Source organism: Engystomops pustulosus, chromosome 7 (assembly GCF_040894005.1).
Source record: "Engystomops pustulosus chromosome 7, aEngPut4.maternal, whole genome shotgun sequence".
Taxonomy (NCBI): domain Eukaryota; kingdom Metazoa; phylum Chordata; class Amphibia; order Anura; family Leptodactylidae; genus Engystomops; species Engystomops pustulosus.
Genome location: NC_092417.1, coordinates 78,411,897 through 78,432,774, shown reverse-complemented (window position 1 = coordinate 78,432,774; position 20,878 = coordinate 78,411,897). Strand labels below are relative to the sequence as shown.

Here is a 20,878-nt window from a genome sequence, read left to right as displayed (position 1 = left end):
TTTGGTGAAAAGGAAGCACTTGTTCTGTAGTCTTCTTCAGGCAGAGTAAAGCTTTTTGCTAGATGGCGCCCCTGGTCTCTGACATATTAATTGCTGGTAAAGAAAAAATCTACAACCGTGCAATATGTGATGTAATAAGTGACAGTTATCTGCATGTGCTGACACAAGCCACACTATTTCACAAGGAAATCCTCAGCAGCCAATCACAAGTGCAAGGCTAGTTCTGCCCAGCATGTAGTCTCAGCCCATAGTGGCTTCTTTATAAGGATTCACAGAGTTTATCGGCAAGAGCGAGCACTCTGCACACACACATGGAGGCTCTGAAGTGGGCTGTTGTGCTGTGCACCCTGACTCTGGGAGTCCTGGGATCAGGTGAGGAGACATTATAATGGTGGGTGGGACAGGCAGTGTCGATTCTCACAATGACAGTCACATTACACTGGGAGCATGAGAATTGTGAATACAGTCTGCAGCCTTCACTCCCAGGAAGGTTTAACACTTTCAGGACTCCTTTTCATTTTTGAGTTTCTGTTTTTTACTCCCCTCATACAAAAAGCTGTATCTTTTAAATTTTTCAGTTTATAGAGATGTGTGATCACTTGTTATCTATGGGACAAATTCCATACAGTGTACTGGGAAGCTGGGAAAAAAATTGTGGTGAAATTGAAAAAAAACAAACCATTTGCACTATGTATTGTATTGCAGTATATAGTACTTTTACTGCTGATATCTAATTGCCTGCAATAGGCAGGCTATTAGAGACCACTAACCATGGCAGGCCTACAAGTCTCTATGAGACTGTATGCTTCCATGGCAACCAATCGGCGCCCTCCAGTGTTAGCTTTGGTGAGAGCTCAGCCTGCACAAAGGGGTTAAGGGAAGTTTTCATGAATTCGGGAAAAATTCAGGGCAGTGGTAAGGGGAAAAAGTGTTCTGGACATCTTCCAGTTCCAGTATTGGTGATGTGCAACCAATTAGTGGAGAAGAAGAGGTGACCAGAGCAATGCTGGAGCCATAAATCAGAGTACACTTTGTAATTTTTTTCTACTCCTGATCTTGCCCCTTTGGGGTTTTCCAGTGGGGCCTTATTTACTGTGAAGGCATTTTTGGTCAGTTGGGTCTGCTTTTCTATAGAATGTAAACTATAGTCAGCGGTGTCTCTCTCCAGTAGAATGTAAGCTCTTTTGGTCAGGAAGTCCTCTCCCCTGTAGAGTTTAAGCTCTTATGGCAAGCAGGGTCATTTTTATTAAGGCATTGGCTTCTTATACTCTGTATAGTCAAACTGTTATGGTTAGTGGGATGTTCTGTTCTGTAGAGTATAAGCTCTTATGATTAGTCATTGTTCTGTATAGTGTGAGCTCTTATGGTCGGTGAGATCCTCTCTACCGTAGAGTGCAAACCTTTATGTTCAGCAGGGTCCTCTCTCATGTAGAGTGTAAAGTAATATGATAAGCAGGGACCTCTTTTTTGTATAATATAATATCAGCAGGATCATCTGTGTCTTATAAAGTAAACTTTTATGCTCAGTAGGGTCCTCTTTCCTTAGAGTGTAAGCTCTGAGCGGGGCATTCGTTATTTTTGGCGCTAGTTTTTTTTTGCCACCTTTGGCATTTTAGCAGTGTTTTCCACTATGATGTTATATTATGGCACATGGCCTTAATTTATTAGGCGCATTGTAAAAAGAACAAATGAGCGTCAGAAATGTGAAATGTGAAATCACAAGGGGTTTAGTATTGGTAGAAAACTAGAACTGCAGGAAATATGTGAAGTCAATCATAAATACGTCCCTTAGACTTTCCTCTTTTTTTCACCCTCAGATGTTACTCAGTAGCTGTCATGTAGTATTCAATCTTTTGGTTCAGCTCTGTTGACAATCTTGATGTTCTCCGGAATTGCCCCTTAACCGTGTGCTGGCAAAGCTGTATTTATGGCATTGTTACAAAGGTTGCTATTGAATATCAAGAATGACAGCTCAGCAGATGATTGTTGCTGCTGATTCCTAGGTCACTTGTGAAGTTCATGGGCACAAGAGAATCATTGTATTATCCAGACTTTTTGTGCTAAATTTGATTTGAAGGGTTTGTACAAGTTTTCTGCCTGATTTTGCACTAGAAACAATGTGCAAACTGCTTGCGCATGTATTTATAAAGTTTATACAATGTAATCAATTCGCTATAAACACCCTAAAGTAGTATACTCCTTGAGGGGTTTAGTTTTCAAATGGGGTCACTTTTTCTGGTATGTTATAAACTCAGTAAATGCCACTTAGCACCTGAATTTTGTTACAGCAAAGTTTGCCCTCTAAAAGCGTGACGGCACTCCTTCCCTTTGTGGTTTACATCCACATGTGGTGTATTCTCAGACTTGAGAGAAACTGCACAACAAAATCTGTTATGTGTTTTTGCATTTTATCTGGAAAGAACATTTAAATTTTAGGGTTAAATAATAAAAATAAATAATAAATAAATAAAATTAATTTTATTGTCAAAATTAAAAAATTCCATATAGAACCTGCATTTTGATTTACTTCATGTTCGCTGCATAAACGGTTAAAAGGCTTAACCAGGACTGTTATGAATAGTTTAAGGGGTGCAATTTAAAAATGGGGTGCTTTGTTGGGAGTTTCTAATTAATAGAACTTTTAAAGCCCCTATAAATATGACTAGACTTCTTAAATAATTAAATCTTGAATTTTCTTGAAAATCTGGAAAATTGCTGATTGATTTGTAAGCCTCCTATCATCCTAATAAAATAGAATACCATAAAAAATGTCACCATAAAGCAGACATATATGGTTAATGTAAGTTAGTAATTTATTTGGGAGGTAAGACTAATTGTATGATGAGCAAAACATATACAAATCAGTAAAATTGCTAAATGTCAAACAAAATATACCACTAAGGCAAAGTACAACATGTCACGAAAAAACTTTCTGAAAATCACCTTGGTAAATTAAAGCGTTCTAAAGTTATAATCTCATCTAGTGCACATGACAGATTTTGGATCATTGTTACGATAGACATTCCAGTAACACGATCTTTCTTGTAGTGTATCGTGGATGGGTTGGGTAATTATTATTAAATCTATAGAGGGCCAGGGCAAGTATTATATTTCAGTAGGCAATACTTACAGGCCACATATCTGAAAGCAAAGGGGAGGGGTTGTTTGAGCTGTGATTTATTCTCTATTCCATACCTATTCACACCTTCTGTAAATAATCAGGGGAGCTCATAACCATATAAAGCCTGGGAAGTGTAGCCTGGGGGATGTCTTTGTTCTATGATGCACAGCAGTGTTGAGATAATAATATTCCCTCCTGATTAGTCCTGAAGGTTCATGAACATATTATTAACAATGGTGCTCATAAGACACTTTACTGTATCATATGTATCATTATCAGCAATATACTGCAGTCTACTTTACTGAACTATAATGCAGGGCAACAAGTGAAAAGCAGTGAATACTAGGAGGTTAGAGGTTTCCGTCTGTTATAGAAGAGGATAACAAAAGGCTAAATGTGATAACTAAATGTATGGTCCTTTACATATAGGAGCATAGTTTCTATCATGCTTCTATTATTTAAAGTGCATATTTTTATTCTTTTATAAATAAAAGAAGGTTATGACCCCGAATGTGCTTACTTATGTAAATGGTAAGAAAATATAATCCCTGACTCATCAAATCTTCAAATACAAGTTACAAATACACCATAAATATCAAGGCTAATTTGTACTTATCTGATAAAGACTATTTTAAGGGTGTGTCTGTTGGCTGAGGTCTGATCTTGTTGTGCAACCAAGTTCAGAATCCCCAGTAATTCTACAGCTGTACAGCAATGTACTGTAACAACAGATTGTAACTACAGCTTCTGGGATATAAGACATAATGGGGCTCATTTACTAAGGGTCCGCGGAGCGCATTTTCGCCGAGTTTCCCGCCGATTTCCGTCTTGCATCGAATTGCCCTGGGTTTTTGGCGCACACGATCAGATTTTGGCGCATCGGCGCCGGCTTGCACGCAACAGAAATCGGGGGGCGTGGCCGCCGGACAACCCGATGGATTCGGACTACGCGCAAGATTTAACATTTAGACACACACAAGCACCGGGAAGAAGCAGGTGAACTTCGTCGAAGAAGCGACGGATGCAGGAACTCGGGCGCACAATCTTCATGAATCGCACCGGACTTCATCCTCATCGGACTGTCCGAATTGGGGATCGTGGCAGGACCAGGAGGTAAATTTGCCCCAATGAAACACAACAATGGTGACTAGAGCTCTGAATGTGGCTGCAGTACAAAATCTGTTCCAGTCTATAAATGTTCGCATTATGGGTGCGATCAGAGGTTGTGCTAGATTTGCATATACAAATGCAGTGCTAGTGCCCTGGGGTGGCCCTCGGCCCACTCACATATGCGTTTCCTGTGAAACATATGCGATGGGTAACCAGCACCCAGTGTCTTCCATTTAAACAATAATACAAGACACCAGGTGCTGGTTACCAATAACATGCGTTTCACAGGTAACACAGGCAGGTCAAGGCCCGCTCCCTGGGTGCTAGCGATGTGTTAGTAACTGTAGCGCAACCTGTGACTGCACCCTTTATGTTTAACTCCTGTCATAGAATAATGATATAATCTCTAGAGCAGATTATGAGACAGGGTTTTATTTGAAATAGAGACTGAAGCTGTAGATCTGAATATAGTATATTACATCAGGAAGGGGAATAACATTTCTTATGGATATTGCCTTTGCCAATTATCTCAACAGGAATTTGGGGTCATAAAGGCACTTTTATGAGGTTCACATACATAGCATATGAACAAGCACAAATAACAGAAAACTAGAATGAACTGCTACAAGTTGAAAGAAGACTTTGCCTGTGATATAGGAACACTGGTTGAAGGAGCATAGTAGTGGATTATTTTGTATTGTAGACAGCTTTAATCAGGTTGGAATGTGAGGGACAGTCTGATATATTTTTGTAGTAGAGTTCCAGAGTATGGGGGATGCACATGAAAATGGAGATGTCTTACAGGCTCATTAGGATAATTTTAAAAGTTGGTTTTAGAAGAAAGGCAGCCATGGATAACAAATATAAGAAGATTACCACAATCATGGTACCTGGATCTATGGCTGACATTGAATCTTAGAGGGTGACATATTATGCATGTTGTTTTTTTGTACCTTTTTTTTTGTACCACAGAAAAGTTGCAAATTCTTCTGTATTCCACTTCTAAACTTTTGCCTATGTTTGCTGTAGGCAAAAATAAATCGTAGTTTATTTGTGCCAAAATTGCAACTTTTTAAATACACCCACATCTGGATTTTAAAGATATCATTTTTCTTTTTGTTATAGCTAACATAAACTACATGACAGAAAAGAGCTGTGAACCCAGACATTACTAAGGAAATGTTCAGAGGTTTTTATGAAAACACAAAACACACAGGGGGATATTTATCAGGGCTTCTACTCTACAAAACTGGTGTAGAAGTGCTGAAATAATCACAAATGTCTGGCGATCTGCCGGCACTTGCGATTATTTCCCCTTTTTACGCTACCTCCCGCCAATGGGGAGTGGAGGGGCAGAAAGGATGGGGGGGGGGGGAATCTGACGGCAGAGTGGGGTGGCGCGAAGTTGCAGCAAGCGAACTTTCAGTAATGAAAGTTTGCATGCTGCAGAATATTTCTATATCATCATGCGCTGGTGCACGAGCACTTCCATATTATAAATAACCACACAGTCCTATTGTTGTCAATTGGACACAGGGACAAGTTGCACAGATTAGCATTCTATACTGTGCTGAAATCACAGCAGGAACCCCTTACTTTTATTAAGTAGAAATGTGCCAAAAGCTATGTTAAAAAAAAACAAAAAAGGCTGACCATTCCTAAAGCAATATAATTCTACATTATTTAACAAAAGAAAGACTTTACTGCTATCCACCAAACTGACAAATTCTTGTCATATATTATAGAATCAAGAAGTTAATTATGCACTGATATTAGTTCTGCTATGAAATGTATGTAGCAAACTTGGTTTTGGTACCATATACTATGTGGGTCTGGTAAGGTATTTATATAATTAGCTTGGTTCTATTACCATATCTATATACTAAACTTGGATCTTTTATCATGTCTTTACACTATTATCACCGGCACTTTATTCTATGCTTGATATATACAGTGGGGGTCATTTACTAAGGGCCCGATTTGCGTTTTCCCAACGTATTACCCGAATATTTCCGATTTGCACCGATTTTCCCTGTATTGCCCTGGGTTTTTGGCACACGCGATGGAAATCGGTGGGTGTGGCCGTACGAAAACCCGACGGATTCGGAGAAACTGCCTCATAAAAAAAAAAAAAGTGTCGCGGGACACGCACTTACCTTCACCAAGTATAGGATCGTGAACTCCAGCCTCGGCGAACTTCAGCGCAGCAGCGACACCTGGTTGACATCGGGCACACTACCTTAGTGAATCGCTGGAAGACCCGAATCCACCGCAGAGAACGCGCCACTGGATCGCGAATGGGCCGGGTAAGTAAATCTGTCCCATTATATATACATATATAGTTATATAGTTGCTAGGCTTGGTTCTGTTACTGTATCTGTAAGCTAGGTTCTCTTACCATAGCTATACAGTAACCTTTCATTCTTTTAACATATGAATACAGTAAGCTTAGCTCTGATACCATTTCTACACAGTAAGCTTGGTTCTGTTACCATAAGTTCCGTTGTCATATCTATACAGTAAAGTCGGCTCTGATACTATATCTATACATTAAACTTGTTTCTGTTACTGTACATATGCAGGAAGCTTCTGTTACCATCCTTAAGGCATAATATACCATCACATTAGATTTAACTAGACTGTGAAAGAGTGATTGAAGCTGTAGATCTGACTGGAGTATTAGACCTGCTACAATGCATAATAGTAACTAAAGCTCATGATCTGACTGGAATGCCACACAGGATATAATAACAGAAAAGTGACTGAAACTCTAGATCTGACTGGATCCACAATCCACAATTGTGAATGAAGCTCCAGACCTCACTGGAGACATTAGGTAATAACAGAAGAGTGACTGAAGCTCTAGATGTGATAATGATGTAATGGCAATGTATTATATCCAGTTATCTGTTCTCTTTTTGACTCTAGAACAGCAGGATGGTCATCCACTTGTGGAAACACAATACGGCAAGCTGCAAGGAAAGACGCTGTCCGCCAAGGGAATAGACAGGACTGTTAATGCTTTCTATGGAGTCCCTTTTGCCAAACCTCCAGTTGGTTCATTGAGATTTGCAGCCCCAGAATCCCCAGAAGCATGGAGCTCAACCAGGGAGGCCACAAACTATGCCCCAATGTAGGTTCACATTAAAGTCGTAGAATAGGGCTTAGCACACATCCATATTGTATCATGTAAGTTTTGATTATTCATATTTACAGGTGTGTGCAGGATAGACACATGATGGAGCAGTTAGTGAAGGCAGTCAATGCCAAGATCTATATACCTGAAGTATCTGAAGATTGCTTGTATCTGAATATCTTCACACCAGGAGATCGAGTGAAGGGGGAAAAACTACCTGTAAGTGTTTTGTGTGTATATCAATGTAAGTGAGTCTGTTTATATTTCTGCTGTATTAAGAGGCAAATTAAGACTTCCTCATGCCCTGGTTTGTGTATTCATTTTGGGCCCCCACCACCCTCAGTGCATCATTTTTAAATACATTTTTTTTTATAGTTTTTGACAAAATGCTAAAATGCCCTGCATCACATATGCAAGCTAGCAGTAGCAGACATTTTGTATAGAGCCCATGTATGTAGCATCAGAATCGTATTGCTGTCCTGTGCCACATGTGCAGGTTAGAAGTAGTAGTTTTGTTCAGTGAAAGAATAATAGTTCTGTGCAGTGGCCACATATTCAAAACAAGAGTACAGTAGTTGTAATTTGTTGTGTGCAAATGTCACACTTCTCCTTATTATCTCTAAATATTAGTATAAAAGTATCAAACTTTGTGGTTTTGTTGACTATGGGGAGTAGTGGATTATAATATAGGTGGTTTGAGCCCAAGCCTTTGAGGGGGTCCATGGTCACCTAAAACACCTACCAAATTTTATACTCAGAAGAACCTTCACCTATGAAATCCTTCATACATCTGTTCCAACTCTCAAAACACATGAAGGTCCTTTAAAGGTCCTGAAACTGCATATTGAAAGCAGGCAGAAAATACACATCATCCATTCCCCAAGAAGCTTAATTCTAGTACCATATGTAGATAGTAAATTCTAGACTTCTGGGGGCTATAATATTCATTCAGCCCAGGGCCTATGGCAGACTTAATCCGCTCCTGGCTATGGGCCCACTTGGATCCTTGGGCCCCGGGTAGCTACCTAAAGTGCCCATAGTATAATCCACTGCTGGCTGTGTGTGCCTGTATTCAGACTTTATGTCCCATATGGAGACAAAATGTTTTTGTTGTAGTGTGGACATCACGTTTATGCTAAATTGTGTTCTCCTTGTCCAGGTCATGGTGTTCATACATGGAGGAGGTCTGGTGATGGGAGGAGCGATGATGTTTGAGGGTTCTGCATTGAGTGCCTATGAAAATGTTGTTGTTGTCTCCATCCAGTACCGCCTGGGGGTCCTTGGCTTCTTTAGGTAACATAAACTGCATGTGTCAGTAACAAACTCCTGTAGAAAAACCTTGGTATAATCACCATCATACTAGGCTGCATGATGACACAATCTTATGTGTGTTACATGAAAAGCTTGGTTCTGTACTGTAATTTGCTTAGAGTAAAATTGATTGGAGGTCATTTTTGCCCACATCTGCTACAGATGTTCAAACATTCAAGTTGCATCAGTTAAGAGAATTTAACTTTTTTTCCCATTCCAGCACTGGAGATGACAAAGCTCCTGGAAACTATGGCTTCTTGGATCAGGTTGCAGCTCTTAAGTGGGTTCAGGAGAATATTGAAGATTTTGGTGGTGACCCGGGCACAGTGACTATATTTGGGGAATCTGCAGGGGGTGTCAGCGTTTCCTCACTGGTGAGTTGCTGTGAGGCTTTCTTGGTTATTATAATAGGTTTGGTCTTGGAGAACATCTGATCTTCTCATCTTTTTCAACTATTCAGGTAGTGTCTCCATTGGCCAAAGGCTTATTCCACAGAGCTATTGCTGAGAGCGGTGTAGCCATAATGCCAGCTTTGGTAGCAAGATCTACAGAAGAAGTTGTGTTTATCAGTAAAGTAAGTATCAGTTACAGTGTGAATTTAACTTATCTGTGGTTACTGCCCCAGCTGCTCTATTGTTGGAAATGTGAGCAGAGGACAAGATGATATTATAATATGTAACATTTACCCCATTTGTATCCAATGTTTCACTATCATCATCTCATCTGGATACAGGTGCCAAATTAGCTCTCTCATAGTAAATTCTCTGTACTGCTGTTGCTATTCCCTAGCGTGTTCACATTATCATATGCAGCAGATCTTTCAAATAGGAATGAATCCAATTCTGTAACCAATAATATGTCACTAGCATTCAGGTTTAATGTTTCACTTTGGCAGATTGTGGCTAATATATCTGGCTGTGTTGGGGACAACTTGGTGGACTGTCTGAAGGCAAAATCTGAGGAAGAGATCCAGGCTATTGGAGCAGCTATGGTAAGATAATTTTATACACCAGTTTCAAACCAATCTTTGCTGCAGATGCACCATACATGTAATGCATGCACCCCTTGGCGCATCTTAAGCAGTTCTATGTCTGTTCCACAACTGCCTTATGCATATATATTTGTGGTATAATTTGCACCAATTACTGTTATTAGTAATGAAATAGTGCATTGCATGTGTTCCTTAATTTTAAAACATTACAGACACAAAAATAAATGTATTTTTATAAATATGTTTTGTTATAGAGCAGCAAAAAGTATAAAATATTTCTAAAGTGTGATGAAAATTATATGTTCTTTTGCAAAGTTTTGTCAATTAAAAGACTGAAAATTGTATAGATGATGGATTGTACAGTTCTCTGTGAGCGGTTCAGGCTAAACATTTTGCCACCCTATTGCCTGTGTGTTCCTTGGTTTTTATAATGCTGTTCACTGATGTACTCTAATATACCTCTGGAGCCTTCACAATACAGATGTAGTTATCAGAATACATTATATACAGATGTGCTCTGTTTATTAATAAGGTGACTTCTTTGCCCATGAAAGAAAGTTATCAGATTTGAATCCCAATAAAGATCTTTTTAAACCCCTTACTTTACAATTTTACTCAGTTTTATTGGGGTTTTAGTTCCTATCAGTCAGTGATTGTCAGTGTAAGATTCCAGAGTGTGGGCGGGGACTCTCAGACACTTCATGATTCCTCTGTGCTATGAGATGCTGTGTGCTGATAATGTGTTTAGATAATCGGGTACAGGTTTATCTACACTTTCATTTAGCTACTGAAAATTCACTAGTATCTGACACATAGTAAAAAAGAGATGAGACAGATCAAAGACAAGAGTTGATGAGATCCATGAGATGGATATAAAACACAATGACACTCGCAGCTTTGATACATCTTAGCTCAGTCAGCCCTGCTATACCTCCTTCCCCTGTTATAAAGATCTTATCTTATTTGTAGTTTGTAGAGTAAGTCTTTGCACACTGCATCCTGCATCAGTCTCTGCAACTGCATCATGCAGACAGCAGAAGCTAGTCATGAGAGGAATTTGCCCTGCCCAACCATAGTCAGAAGATTTATGGTCAGATCCAGGGGCAACCAAAATTGTATACACCATAACTGATGGAAACAGGTTAGAATTATACTTGTGAAATGCTGTATTTTTGTTAATAACAGTGAATTAGAGAATGTGTTATTTTGTTATCCTAAGTATATTTAAGAATCTTGTCTTCGTAGGAATACCCCTTTTAGGCAAACTTGGAAAAGCACACCTTATTTTCTTAACACTTCCAAAACACTTGATACTTTGTGTTGCTTGATCACGTGAAATATAAATAAAAGTACACTTAAAGGGGACCTTTCACCACCTTACACATGTGGCTTAACATACCATAATGTAGGGACTGCTACACAGATTAAAAGAATTTTTTTCGAGCCCTGTGGTTCCTGAGATATGATCCCAGCATCTGACCATTGCAATCTTCTCCATTATCATAGAGGAGGTGCCAGAGGAGGGGATGTGTGTTGTGATAATGTAAGAGATGCTCCAGCATCTTCCCTCTAACAATGGAGAGGATCATAATGGTCAGATATTGGGACTGATATTTCAGTGCCCCAAATTTTTGCAGCAGCCCCTCTATCATGGTATATTTAGCTCCATGTGTGAGGTGGTAAAGGCCCTCTTTAAGTCTGTGGTTGTAATTCGAGGAAACTTCAAGCAGTATGAATTCTTCAGCAACCCACTGTTAATGTGCCAGACTAGTGTCGGCCTACAACTCCCTGTGAAACCCAACAGATTTTTAAGTAGCCTTTCTAGATAAATGGGGCAAGAAAAGTTGCACATTTTAAGCAGCTATGGCTGCTGTAAAAAATGTACAACTCTTTTACACCACAAAAGCAGCACAAAGCTGTTGATGCAATTAAATTAGCTGTAACATTGCTCCGTAGTAATATAACATAAATTTACACAATGTGCAATGTGTCACTGAAAACTGTCAAAATGACTTAGCTTATTAAAAAAAATTAAAAGAGTTATTATCATATAGTGATCAAATGGGTCTCTCTCCGAAAGCTGAAAACTGGCGTGGTGGCAAAGGACTAAAGCACACATCATGGGGTATGCCATTTACCTGCCACTTTTTTTTCACCTGCAGCAAATGATGCCTCTGCCTGCAAGCATCGATGGAGTGTTCTTCCCTAAACCTCCTGAGCAGATATTGGCTGACAAAGAGGCAAACAGAGTCCCGTTTATGACTGGAGTCACCAACCAGGAGTTTGGATGGATTCTCCCATCGGTGAGACTGACAAAGAAGAAAATGATTAGAAAGTACAGGCGGTCCCCTACTTAAGGACACCCGACTTACAGACAACCCATAGTTACAGACAGACCCCTCTGCCCACTGTGACCTCTGGTGAAGCTCTCTGGATGCTATACTATAGTCCCAGACTGTAATGATCAGCTGTAAGGTGTCTGTAATGAAGCTTTATTGATAATTCTTGGTCCAATTACACCAAAAATTTTGAAACTCCAATTGTTACTGGGGCAAAAGAAAAAAAATTGTCTAGAACTTCCATTATAAAATATACAGTTTCGACTTACATACAAATTCAACTTAAGAACAAACCTCCAGACCCTATCTTGTATTTAACCCGGGGACTGCCTGTACTAATATTTACAGAGGTAAAATCATCCTTGTTGTATTCCCAGGTTATGAACATCACAGGATTCCCTGGAGAAATGCAAATAGAGACGGTACAAGAAATACTGCAGAAATTCCCGTTTCTGGTAAGAGTGATGGTTAACGGAAGTGCCACTACCCGTGGATAGATTGTGGGTCACAAAAAATGGCAAACTTTATTTAAATCTAAATGTAAAACTCAGCACATAACCACCCAGAAGGGATTTGCTCATGAAAGAAAGTAATCAAATCTTAATCCATTAGTGATGTTAACACGATAAAGATAACTTTTAATCCATTACTTTGCAATTTTACTCACTTTTTTGCTACTTTTGCTCCTACTGCAGTATTAGCTCCTAAATATAAAATTCAGCCCTGTGGGCAGGCACTAGCTGAGCAGTGACTTGCTGTATGCTATGTTCATGCACATCTTCTTATCTACCGGTCTCTATGTGCTGACAATGTTCTTAGATTATCATGGTACAGGGTTTAGCTACACTTTCATTTAGCTTCTAGTAATAGCTGACACATAGAAAAAGAGAGATGAGACAGATCAGAGTCATGAGATAATTGTAAGATCCCTAATAACAACCTCTGCTATGCTGCCTCACCTAATCAATAAAACACACATCGGCACTACTATGTCTTGTTTGTAGAGCTGCATTCCTCTTCACGCTGCTGGAAAGGAAGTGCCTCTGGCTCTAGTGACCTCTGCCTACTTCTTCTCTGCTCTTACAGTAGAGTGTCCATGTGAGAGTAATCTGACCAGATCATAGTCAGGCGGTCATATGCCTTGCCAAGACACACAATAGCAGTACTGATAGAGACAGGTGTGAAATGCTGTATTTTTGTTAATAACAGTGAATTAGATAATATGTTATTTTGCCATCCTGAGTAATTTTTTTTAATAAATATATTTTACATTTTTTCTTTGTGGGAATGCCCCTATAAGACTGCCACATGTCCACCTAATACCTTCAAAAAGGGTCTTGTATGTGGCTCTATTCTATAGTCCTAATATCCTGATGCACTATGCAGCACAATTGTCAAGACGACCACTGCCACCACTTATTGAATTTATACTGGGACCAATAAGTATCCCAATCTACATCCACTCTTGCCTCTCAAGCAGTCACCTCATCACACCACTAGACATGAACACTCAGCACACAGTCACACAGCTAACCACACTTAAAGAGGTCCTGTCACCCAATTTATCGGCACTAGGAGCTGCTTACTAAAGTAAGCAGCTCCTAGTGCTTGATCAAACGCCGCAGTGTTACAGTGATAGCGTTACCGGAAACCTCCGGTAACGCTATCAAACACTGCGGCAGGGTACAGTGTAATCATCGGACAGCTTACAAAGCTGTCCGATGTATTCATGAGGGGGTGGTCCGAGGCACTGCCTCTTTCCCGGACCGCCCCGCTCGCTCCATAGGCCGGCAGTGACTGCTGCACTAGGCGGCAGTCACCGCCCCTAGCTACGCCCCAACCCTGCCCCCTCATGAATACATCGGACAGCTTTGCAAGCTGTCCGATGATTACACTGTACCCCGCCGCAGTGTTTGATAGCGTTACCGGAGGTTTACGGTAACGATATCACTGTAACACTGCGGCGTTTGATCAAGCACTAGTAGCTGCTTACTTTAGTAAGCAGCTCCTAGTGCCGATAAATTGGGTGACAGGTCCTCTTTAAAAAGGCTATGAGTTTGCAGAGCATACAGGGACCAAAATTAAAGTAAAAGCTTTAATTACAAAAGATTGTTGAGTGCTTTCAAAAGGATGTTTAAACAAAAAGAGTTACAAAATAAAATGACACACATGATGGCAAAACTGTTATTAAATAAAAAGCGAGAAAAATAACAGAAACTTACAAATTAAAGAAATTCCTGATTCCCTGGAGGTGGGAGAAATATGAGACACCCAGCTTGTCCGGCAGCCTCCATAGAGTGAACCCTGTATTCCACTATATCATATTGTTTAATATGATCTCTGTTTGGTTCAGGTTTCAGAACCTCCTATTGATTAATTAGTGCACAGGGTCATTCAGGATTGGACAAAGTGTTAATGAGGGGGAGAATCCAGGAATATTTAAACAGTTTCTTTGTTTTCAAGTCCTGATGCAGGAGGGGGGAGAGATGACCAAGTGTCTTTTGAGGTCTGCACAGACCAGTCTTCAGGTCAGAGTTTATCAGGCTTTAAAAACCCCAGTATGTCATAAAAAGCTGCCTGGATACATAAAAAGAGGCCAATTGTCATATATTTCAACAATTAATATGAATTTTTCCATGACACTAATGAAGGAGGAACTTGCTTCCATCATTAAAGGAGTTATCTGAGGGTATAAAAAAAGCTGTGGTAGCCGGGAAGGGGAGGGTTAAAAACAATAAAAATGTACTTACCTCCCGGCGCCCTCCCGGCCTCCAGCACTGCAATTTCTCCAGTAAAGAAACAGGGGCACAGAACATGCCCAGCTACTGTGCCGTGTTTATTTACATGCGGCACGGACTGGAAGGATATCACAGCTGGAGCTCGGGAGGGCAGCGGGAGGTAAGTACTTTTTTTTTTTTTAGACCGCCCCAATCCTGCCACCAATGGTTTTTTTTAACCCCTTTAAACCACTACCAGAATCATGGACCCAGATATATTATTGTGTCTGCACCAGTTTTTTGTCTATGTTAGCACTAAAAAAAGTGTCTTTAAAGCTTGCACGTGTATTTGTTAAGTGTTTGCGCCACTTTTGTATACGGCTGAATTTTGCCCAACACCTTTGAAAACTGTGCACCTTAAAGGGCTTGTCGGTTTGTGTTCAGCATGAAGTAATGTGCACAATAAAAAAGAGATGCAACTGTGCGCACATCCTGAAAACAGACCGGAGTAGCTAAGTGTGCCACTTTATTCAATAATGCAGTGCAAAGTGCACAACAGCTGCACAGAGGCAGATTGCACCAGTTTTCACCCTCAGCCCTGCAGCTTCTTGTCTACTCCTTCTCTCTGCAAATCAACATTCTAGTTATATTATATTTTGATGTATTTCAGGGTATATTCTCCAGCGCCACAAGTCTTCTAATAGATGAATATATTGGGGATAAGACAGATGCTGCTAAAATCCGTACCAGTTTTGTTGATATGGTTGGAGACCTGGTATTTGTAATCCCAGCACTGAAAACAGCTAAATATCACAGAGGTATGAAGAGAAAGAAGCAAAATAACCTTGTCATACCATTTATCATAAACACATGAGAAGTGCAGAAATTCTTTTTATATATGCTTGATACATTTCCCAATACATTCCATATAATATGTATTGCTCCCCACCATGTAACATTACCTCTCTTTTTATTCCAGATTCTGGCAATCCAACCTACTTCTATGAGTTCCAGCACCGTCCCTTGATTTTTAAGGAGTCTAAGCCAGACTTTGTGAAGGCTGATCATGGAGATGAGCTGTTCTTTGTAATAGGAGGTCCATTTCTGAAGAGCGATGTTTTGTTCAAAGGTGATCTACATACAGACTAGTCAGAGTCCTCAAGCCTGCTTGGATACATAGTGGGCGCTGATAATAATACAAAGGCAAATATCAGCAAATTCAGTAGTTCTTTCCAAGAGAAACATTCCATGTTCATTATTTCAACTGAGGATACCACATAATACCTGCTGCTTTACCATATCCCTTTACGGCATAGAAATTTGGGTTTTCAAAATTAACTTTTGTTGTTACACATAACACTCTATATACTTGTACAGGAAAATGTTTTGTGGTCTGATTGACAATTTGTAATAATTCACAGGAGACAGCAACGAAGAAGAGGAGATTCTGAGCAAGACCATTATGAAATACTGGGCCAACTTTGCCCGCTCTGGGTAAGAAGCTGGAGCACACGAGTGTATGCTGCATGCAGATAGTAGCTATGAGGCTATGAGGGATGCTAACTTTAAATTTACAGTCTGTGAAAACCAGACTCTTATCAGTCACAAAGAAATGAGAGGAAGCAATTGAGAAAGAGGATGGTCTATGAACAGATAAAGAAGTGATATGACAAAAATTCCTGAAGACAACTTTTGTGCGATCTGGTATTCAGGACATGCTAAAGGAAAGGTTGCTTAACAGTTAATTATAGGCTCAGTTCATCTTTGCATTCAAGGGCTTCCATTGTGTCCTTCTGTATTCAATATCATTTTTACATATACAGGTAGATATATACTAAAAGGATCAGTTCACATTTCTGGTAAGCTGCACTGATCCGTTTTTAACTGATCAGACCTGCAACCCTTACTCCAAGGAAGCAACATGGGAAGCAGCATAATGGGCTTATACTGGTCATTCTGGGGACATCAGGAATGGGAAAGACAGTGTTGTATTATTTGTTCAGGTGCAGTTTGTTCCCCTTGGGGATGTACCCCATGGGTACAGATACTGAAGGTTGAGAACCATTGATCTATAACATTGGATTATATCTTGAATTATATTGATATATGATGCACAGAGATTTTGTTTTCCCAATATGCAACAGAGCCAACAGTATTGGCTCTATTACATCGGGGAAACAAAAACTCAGTATATCAATATTATGCACGGAGTTCAGTCCCCAGCAGAGTGATCAGTCCGTGGCACAGCACTTCTTACATCCGTGATAACAAACTAATGTGAAACAGATCTTATGGAGAGTTTGCCAATTAAGGCCACCCTGCAGATATGTGAAGACTTATAGCCATTGATGTGTCACGGAAAACCATCCCTCTTTTTCAGGAAGCCTAATGACATCATGTTGGTTTACCGTCAAGTCATGCTTGACAGTAAGGAGGCTTCCTTACAAGTAGCAAAAGAGGTGTGGTTTTCCTAGTCCCATCTAAGTAAACTTATTTGCATATTTCCAAGGCTCATCTACACAATGACCTACTCAGAGCAAAACTTTTACAATTTGGGACATAAAGAGATTGGTATCAGGATTCGGGATGCGTGGATCCTATGGACCACTGTGGGAGGTAGTACTAGCCGACACCTGGGACCGGAGTCTAAGTGGCACCTGGTGTTCACCAGTGCCTGTTCACCAGAGACTGGATGGTCTTGCTGCGGCAGAGTACCACCGGGTCGTTCCACAGGTGTGACTAGCCTGCGGTGGCACCCGAGGTCGAGGTACCTGGTCATGTTCAGACACAGGGTCAGGGCAGGCGGCTGAGATGCAAGGTCAAGTCCAATCCAGGATCAGCAACGGGAGGTCTAGGCAGATGGGAACGGGAACACAGGTTCTCTAAGGCGTAGGCTCACAGATCCGGCAGGGCAGGAAGGGAGGTGCAGGTTATAAGGTGGAGGTCTTCAGCCAGCGCACCACCTTTGTAGTAGGGAATTGTGGGATCACGGTGGTTCCAACCCCATAAGAAGGAAAAAACTCCAGTACATGAATATAACTGGAATCATTTCTAAAGACTGACGGCCAACCACTTTTCAGGGAGTGCCAAAAGGGTGGTAAAAATCCCAATTTACATGTTCCAGGAATTAGTGTCCCTCTCACAAGAAACAGTAAATTAAATCACTAAATATTCTACATATTTACAATGCAGTTGATGAATTGCTTCACTTTCTCTTTTTACTCCTCTACAGTGATCCCAATGGGCCAGGCCTGAAGCATTGGCCACAGTACAACCAAGATGAATACTACCTGGAGCTAAACTTAGAGCAGAAGGCTACAAAACAGCTAAAGGCCCAAGAGTACAAATTCTGGACTGAGATTCTTCCTCAGAGGTTTCAGAAAATGCAAGAGGAAAAGGGGGAGCACATAGAGCTGTAGATATCTCCAGAGAAATTTATAATAACTTACAGGAAGATGGACTGTGATCGGCGGCATAATACATTTGACACATCGAATGAGCAACCACTTGTCCCAAATATTTGATGAGGACACTGAATCCTGTTAGTGATCACAACGCTTGTTGAAATATATCTCTCCAAAACTCTAAGATGTTTCTTCCATTTCCTGTTCCCCAATAATATGCTCCTCATTAGCAGATTTCCAAAATTGAATATGCAAGGTATATATTGAATCTAAATAAATTTGCTTGTACCCTACAAAGGTTGGTGGAGGCCCCCAAAAATGTACTTAAAAAAAAAATAATTCTGATGGTAAATAGAAAATGCAACTTATCAACTGCAGAGGATTCCAGAGCACAACCTTCAGCTCCGGGTTTTCTAGTTTGGACTCTGGCATCAGATGAATTCTAGAAGAAAAAAAAACAAGTTATGCCATGCGAATATTTATCATAAGTGTCTGAGAGCAAAACTGTTCTAGTTGCTCACGGAAACCAATTGGAGCTCAGCTTTCATTTTCCCACAACAGATTAGAAATTGAATGTTGAAGTCTGTTTGCCATGAGCAATTAGAACAGTTTTGTTGAAGACCCTTCTTATATAACCCCGCCGAGTCTATGGCTGGTTTCCCAGGCATGGCTGAGGAACCTCCTAATACGCACCTCAGCTGCTGCAGAACATCCTAATACACACCTCAGCTGCTGCAGAACATCCTAATACACACCCCAGCTGCTGCAGAACATCCTAATACACACCTCAGCTGCTGCAGAACATCCTAATACACACCTCAGCTGCTGCAGAACTTAATTCACAAGTTAGCTACTGCAGAACCTCCTAACACACACATTATCCAAACACAAACCTCAGCTGCTTCAGAACATCATATTAAACAACACAGCTGCTGGAGAAACTTATACAGACAGTCCCCTACACCTGACTTACAGACGACCCCTTGTTAAAGACAGGCCCCTGTGCCCACTGTGACCTCTAGTGAAGCTCTCTAGATGCTTTACTTTAGTCCCAGACTGCAATGATCAGCTGTAAGGTGTCAGTAATGTAATTGATAATCCTTGGTACCATTGCAGCTACAATATAGAAAATCCAATTTTTCTATATTGGGGCAATATACATTTTTGTCTGGAGCTACAATTATAAAATATACAGTTTCGACATCTTGTACGAAATCCGGGGACTGCCTGTACACATGTCAGCTTACATAGGCCCAGATATATTATTGTATTTTTTGTCTAAGTTTGCACTAAAAAACGTGTCTTTGGATCTTGGATATGTGTTTATTAAGTGTTTGCGCCACATTTGTGTCACAGTTGCATTTTGTCCAATACTTTTGAAAATTGTGCAATTAAAGGGGAGTGTTGCTATGTGTTCATAGCTTGAAGCACATTTATTACTGCGATTCGACACAATTGTGTCACAACAATGCAACATCCCCCACTGGGGCCTAGCCGATTCTTGACCTGGAGGCAGCCGGGGCCCAGAATATCAGAGTGGCTGGCTAGTGCGGGCTTGGGCACGGTGTGGTCACAGTGCTTGGTATTGGGACCGGAGGACAGGCCTACAGGCTGGTAGGTCTCCAGTAGGTGGTGTGTGCATGAAATAAGCAGGGAGAGGCTGATGCAATGGTTTCTCCCTGGGGCAACCCCTGAGGTGTCTGTAGGCTGAGTCTCCCTATCAACTCCTGACCTGGAGAGGACGCTATTCACAACTACCAGCCTGCCTTTGCATTGGCAGAAGTTTTGCAACAACATGAATCAAATTGTAATTGTAATATATGATCAGTGAAATCCCAATATCCTGCCATACTGTAGTATGGAAGTATATGGTAGGATCAATCAGACACCCTAGGGTTAAAGTACCCTAGGGGGTCAAAAAAATAGTAAAAAGGTACACAAATATAAAAGGGCAGATTTATTAATTTATTATTCCTGGAATATGGTGCTAAGTGTGTCAAATTCACACCTGTTACAATTTTAAGCAACTTTTGAGATAGTAGTAAATATGAGCTTATTATATTGGAAAGTTGCAGAGGTATAGGATACCCCAGTAAAGATTCAGATTAATGTAAATTCCAGTGCTTCCTACAGGCTTAAAGCAGAGGTATATTAATTCTGAACAAAGACCCGTCAGCAGAAAATTCTGACAGTGTCCAAAGACACCTAAGAGCACACAGGGGTCAAGAGAATCTCTACGGGTTTCTGCATTGTAATAAAATATTTTCAATAAACTTCCATTAAGCTGAGGCTACTGTTCCAAATTCTATTTTCAGCTGCCACATGACAAATATAAAAAAATATTTTTTAAAACTTTACTCTCATACCGTCCATTTATAAACCTGGTTAAAATTTGGTTTATCAAATTTGGTGAAAAGGAAACACTTCTGGTGAATGGCACCCAAACGCCCCTTTAGATGCAGAGTTTTGTGTCTTGGCGGACACAGTGCAACACATGTGCAAGTACTTTGCACATGTATTTATGTGCAAAGTTCGGTAGAAAATTGGTGCAGCCAGTTTAATAAATGTGTCCCATTGTGTCTCAAAGCAGCTTCCCCTCATATTGAGGACCTGTATCATTTTCCCATCATATTGTGGCCCCCCAGCACCTCCCCTTCATACTGTGCTACCAGCAGCTCTCCTTCATACTGTCCCCCCAGCACCTCCCCTTCATACTGTGCCACCAGCAGCTCCCCTTCATACTGTGCCA

General features: G+C 40.5%; 1 protein-coding gene across 1 annotated transcript; it reads left to right on the top strand.

The window, feature by feature from the left end:
- The first annotated feature begins 199 nt into the window (after window positions 1-199).
- On the top strand, window positions 200-19,443 carry LOC140070463 (fatty acyl-CoA hydrolase precursor, medium chain-like). The gene is made up of 13 exons (XM_072117015.1): window positions 200-372; window positions 7,160-7,364; window positions 7,448-7,586; window positions 8,527-8,660; window positions 8,899-9,052; window positions 9,139-9,252; window positions 9,574-9,669; window positions 11,832-11,972; window positions 12,386-12,463; window positions 15,396-15,543; window positions 15,705-15,854; window positions 16,147-16,219; window positions 17,958-19,443. The coding sequence occupies exons 1-13, from the start codon at window positions 312-314 to the stop codon at window positions 18,142-18,144; spliced, it is 1,680 nt and encodes a 559-aa protein (XP_071973116.1). The 5' UTR covers window positions 200-311; the 3' UTR covers window positions 18,145-19,443.
- The last annotated feature ends 1,435 nt before the right edge of the window (window positions 19,444-20,878 follow it).

Bases quoted from the DNA above. Each gene is read 5' to 3' on its own strand.
- LOC140070463 (XM_072117015.1), top strand. From the start codon at position 312: ATGGAGGCTCTGAAGTGGGCTGTTGTGCTGTGCACCCTGACTCTGGGA. The intron at 8,661-8,898 runs GTAACATAAACT...TTCCCATTCCAG, and splicing joins GGGGTCCTTGGCTTCTTTAG to CACTGGAGATGACAAAGCTC. The intron at 15,544-15,704 runs GTATGAAGAGAA...TTTTTATTCCAG, and splicing joins AACAGCTAAATATCACAGAG to ATTCTGGCAATCCAACCTAC.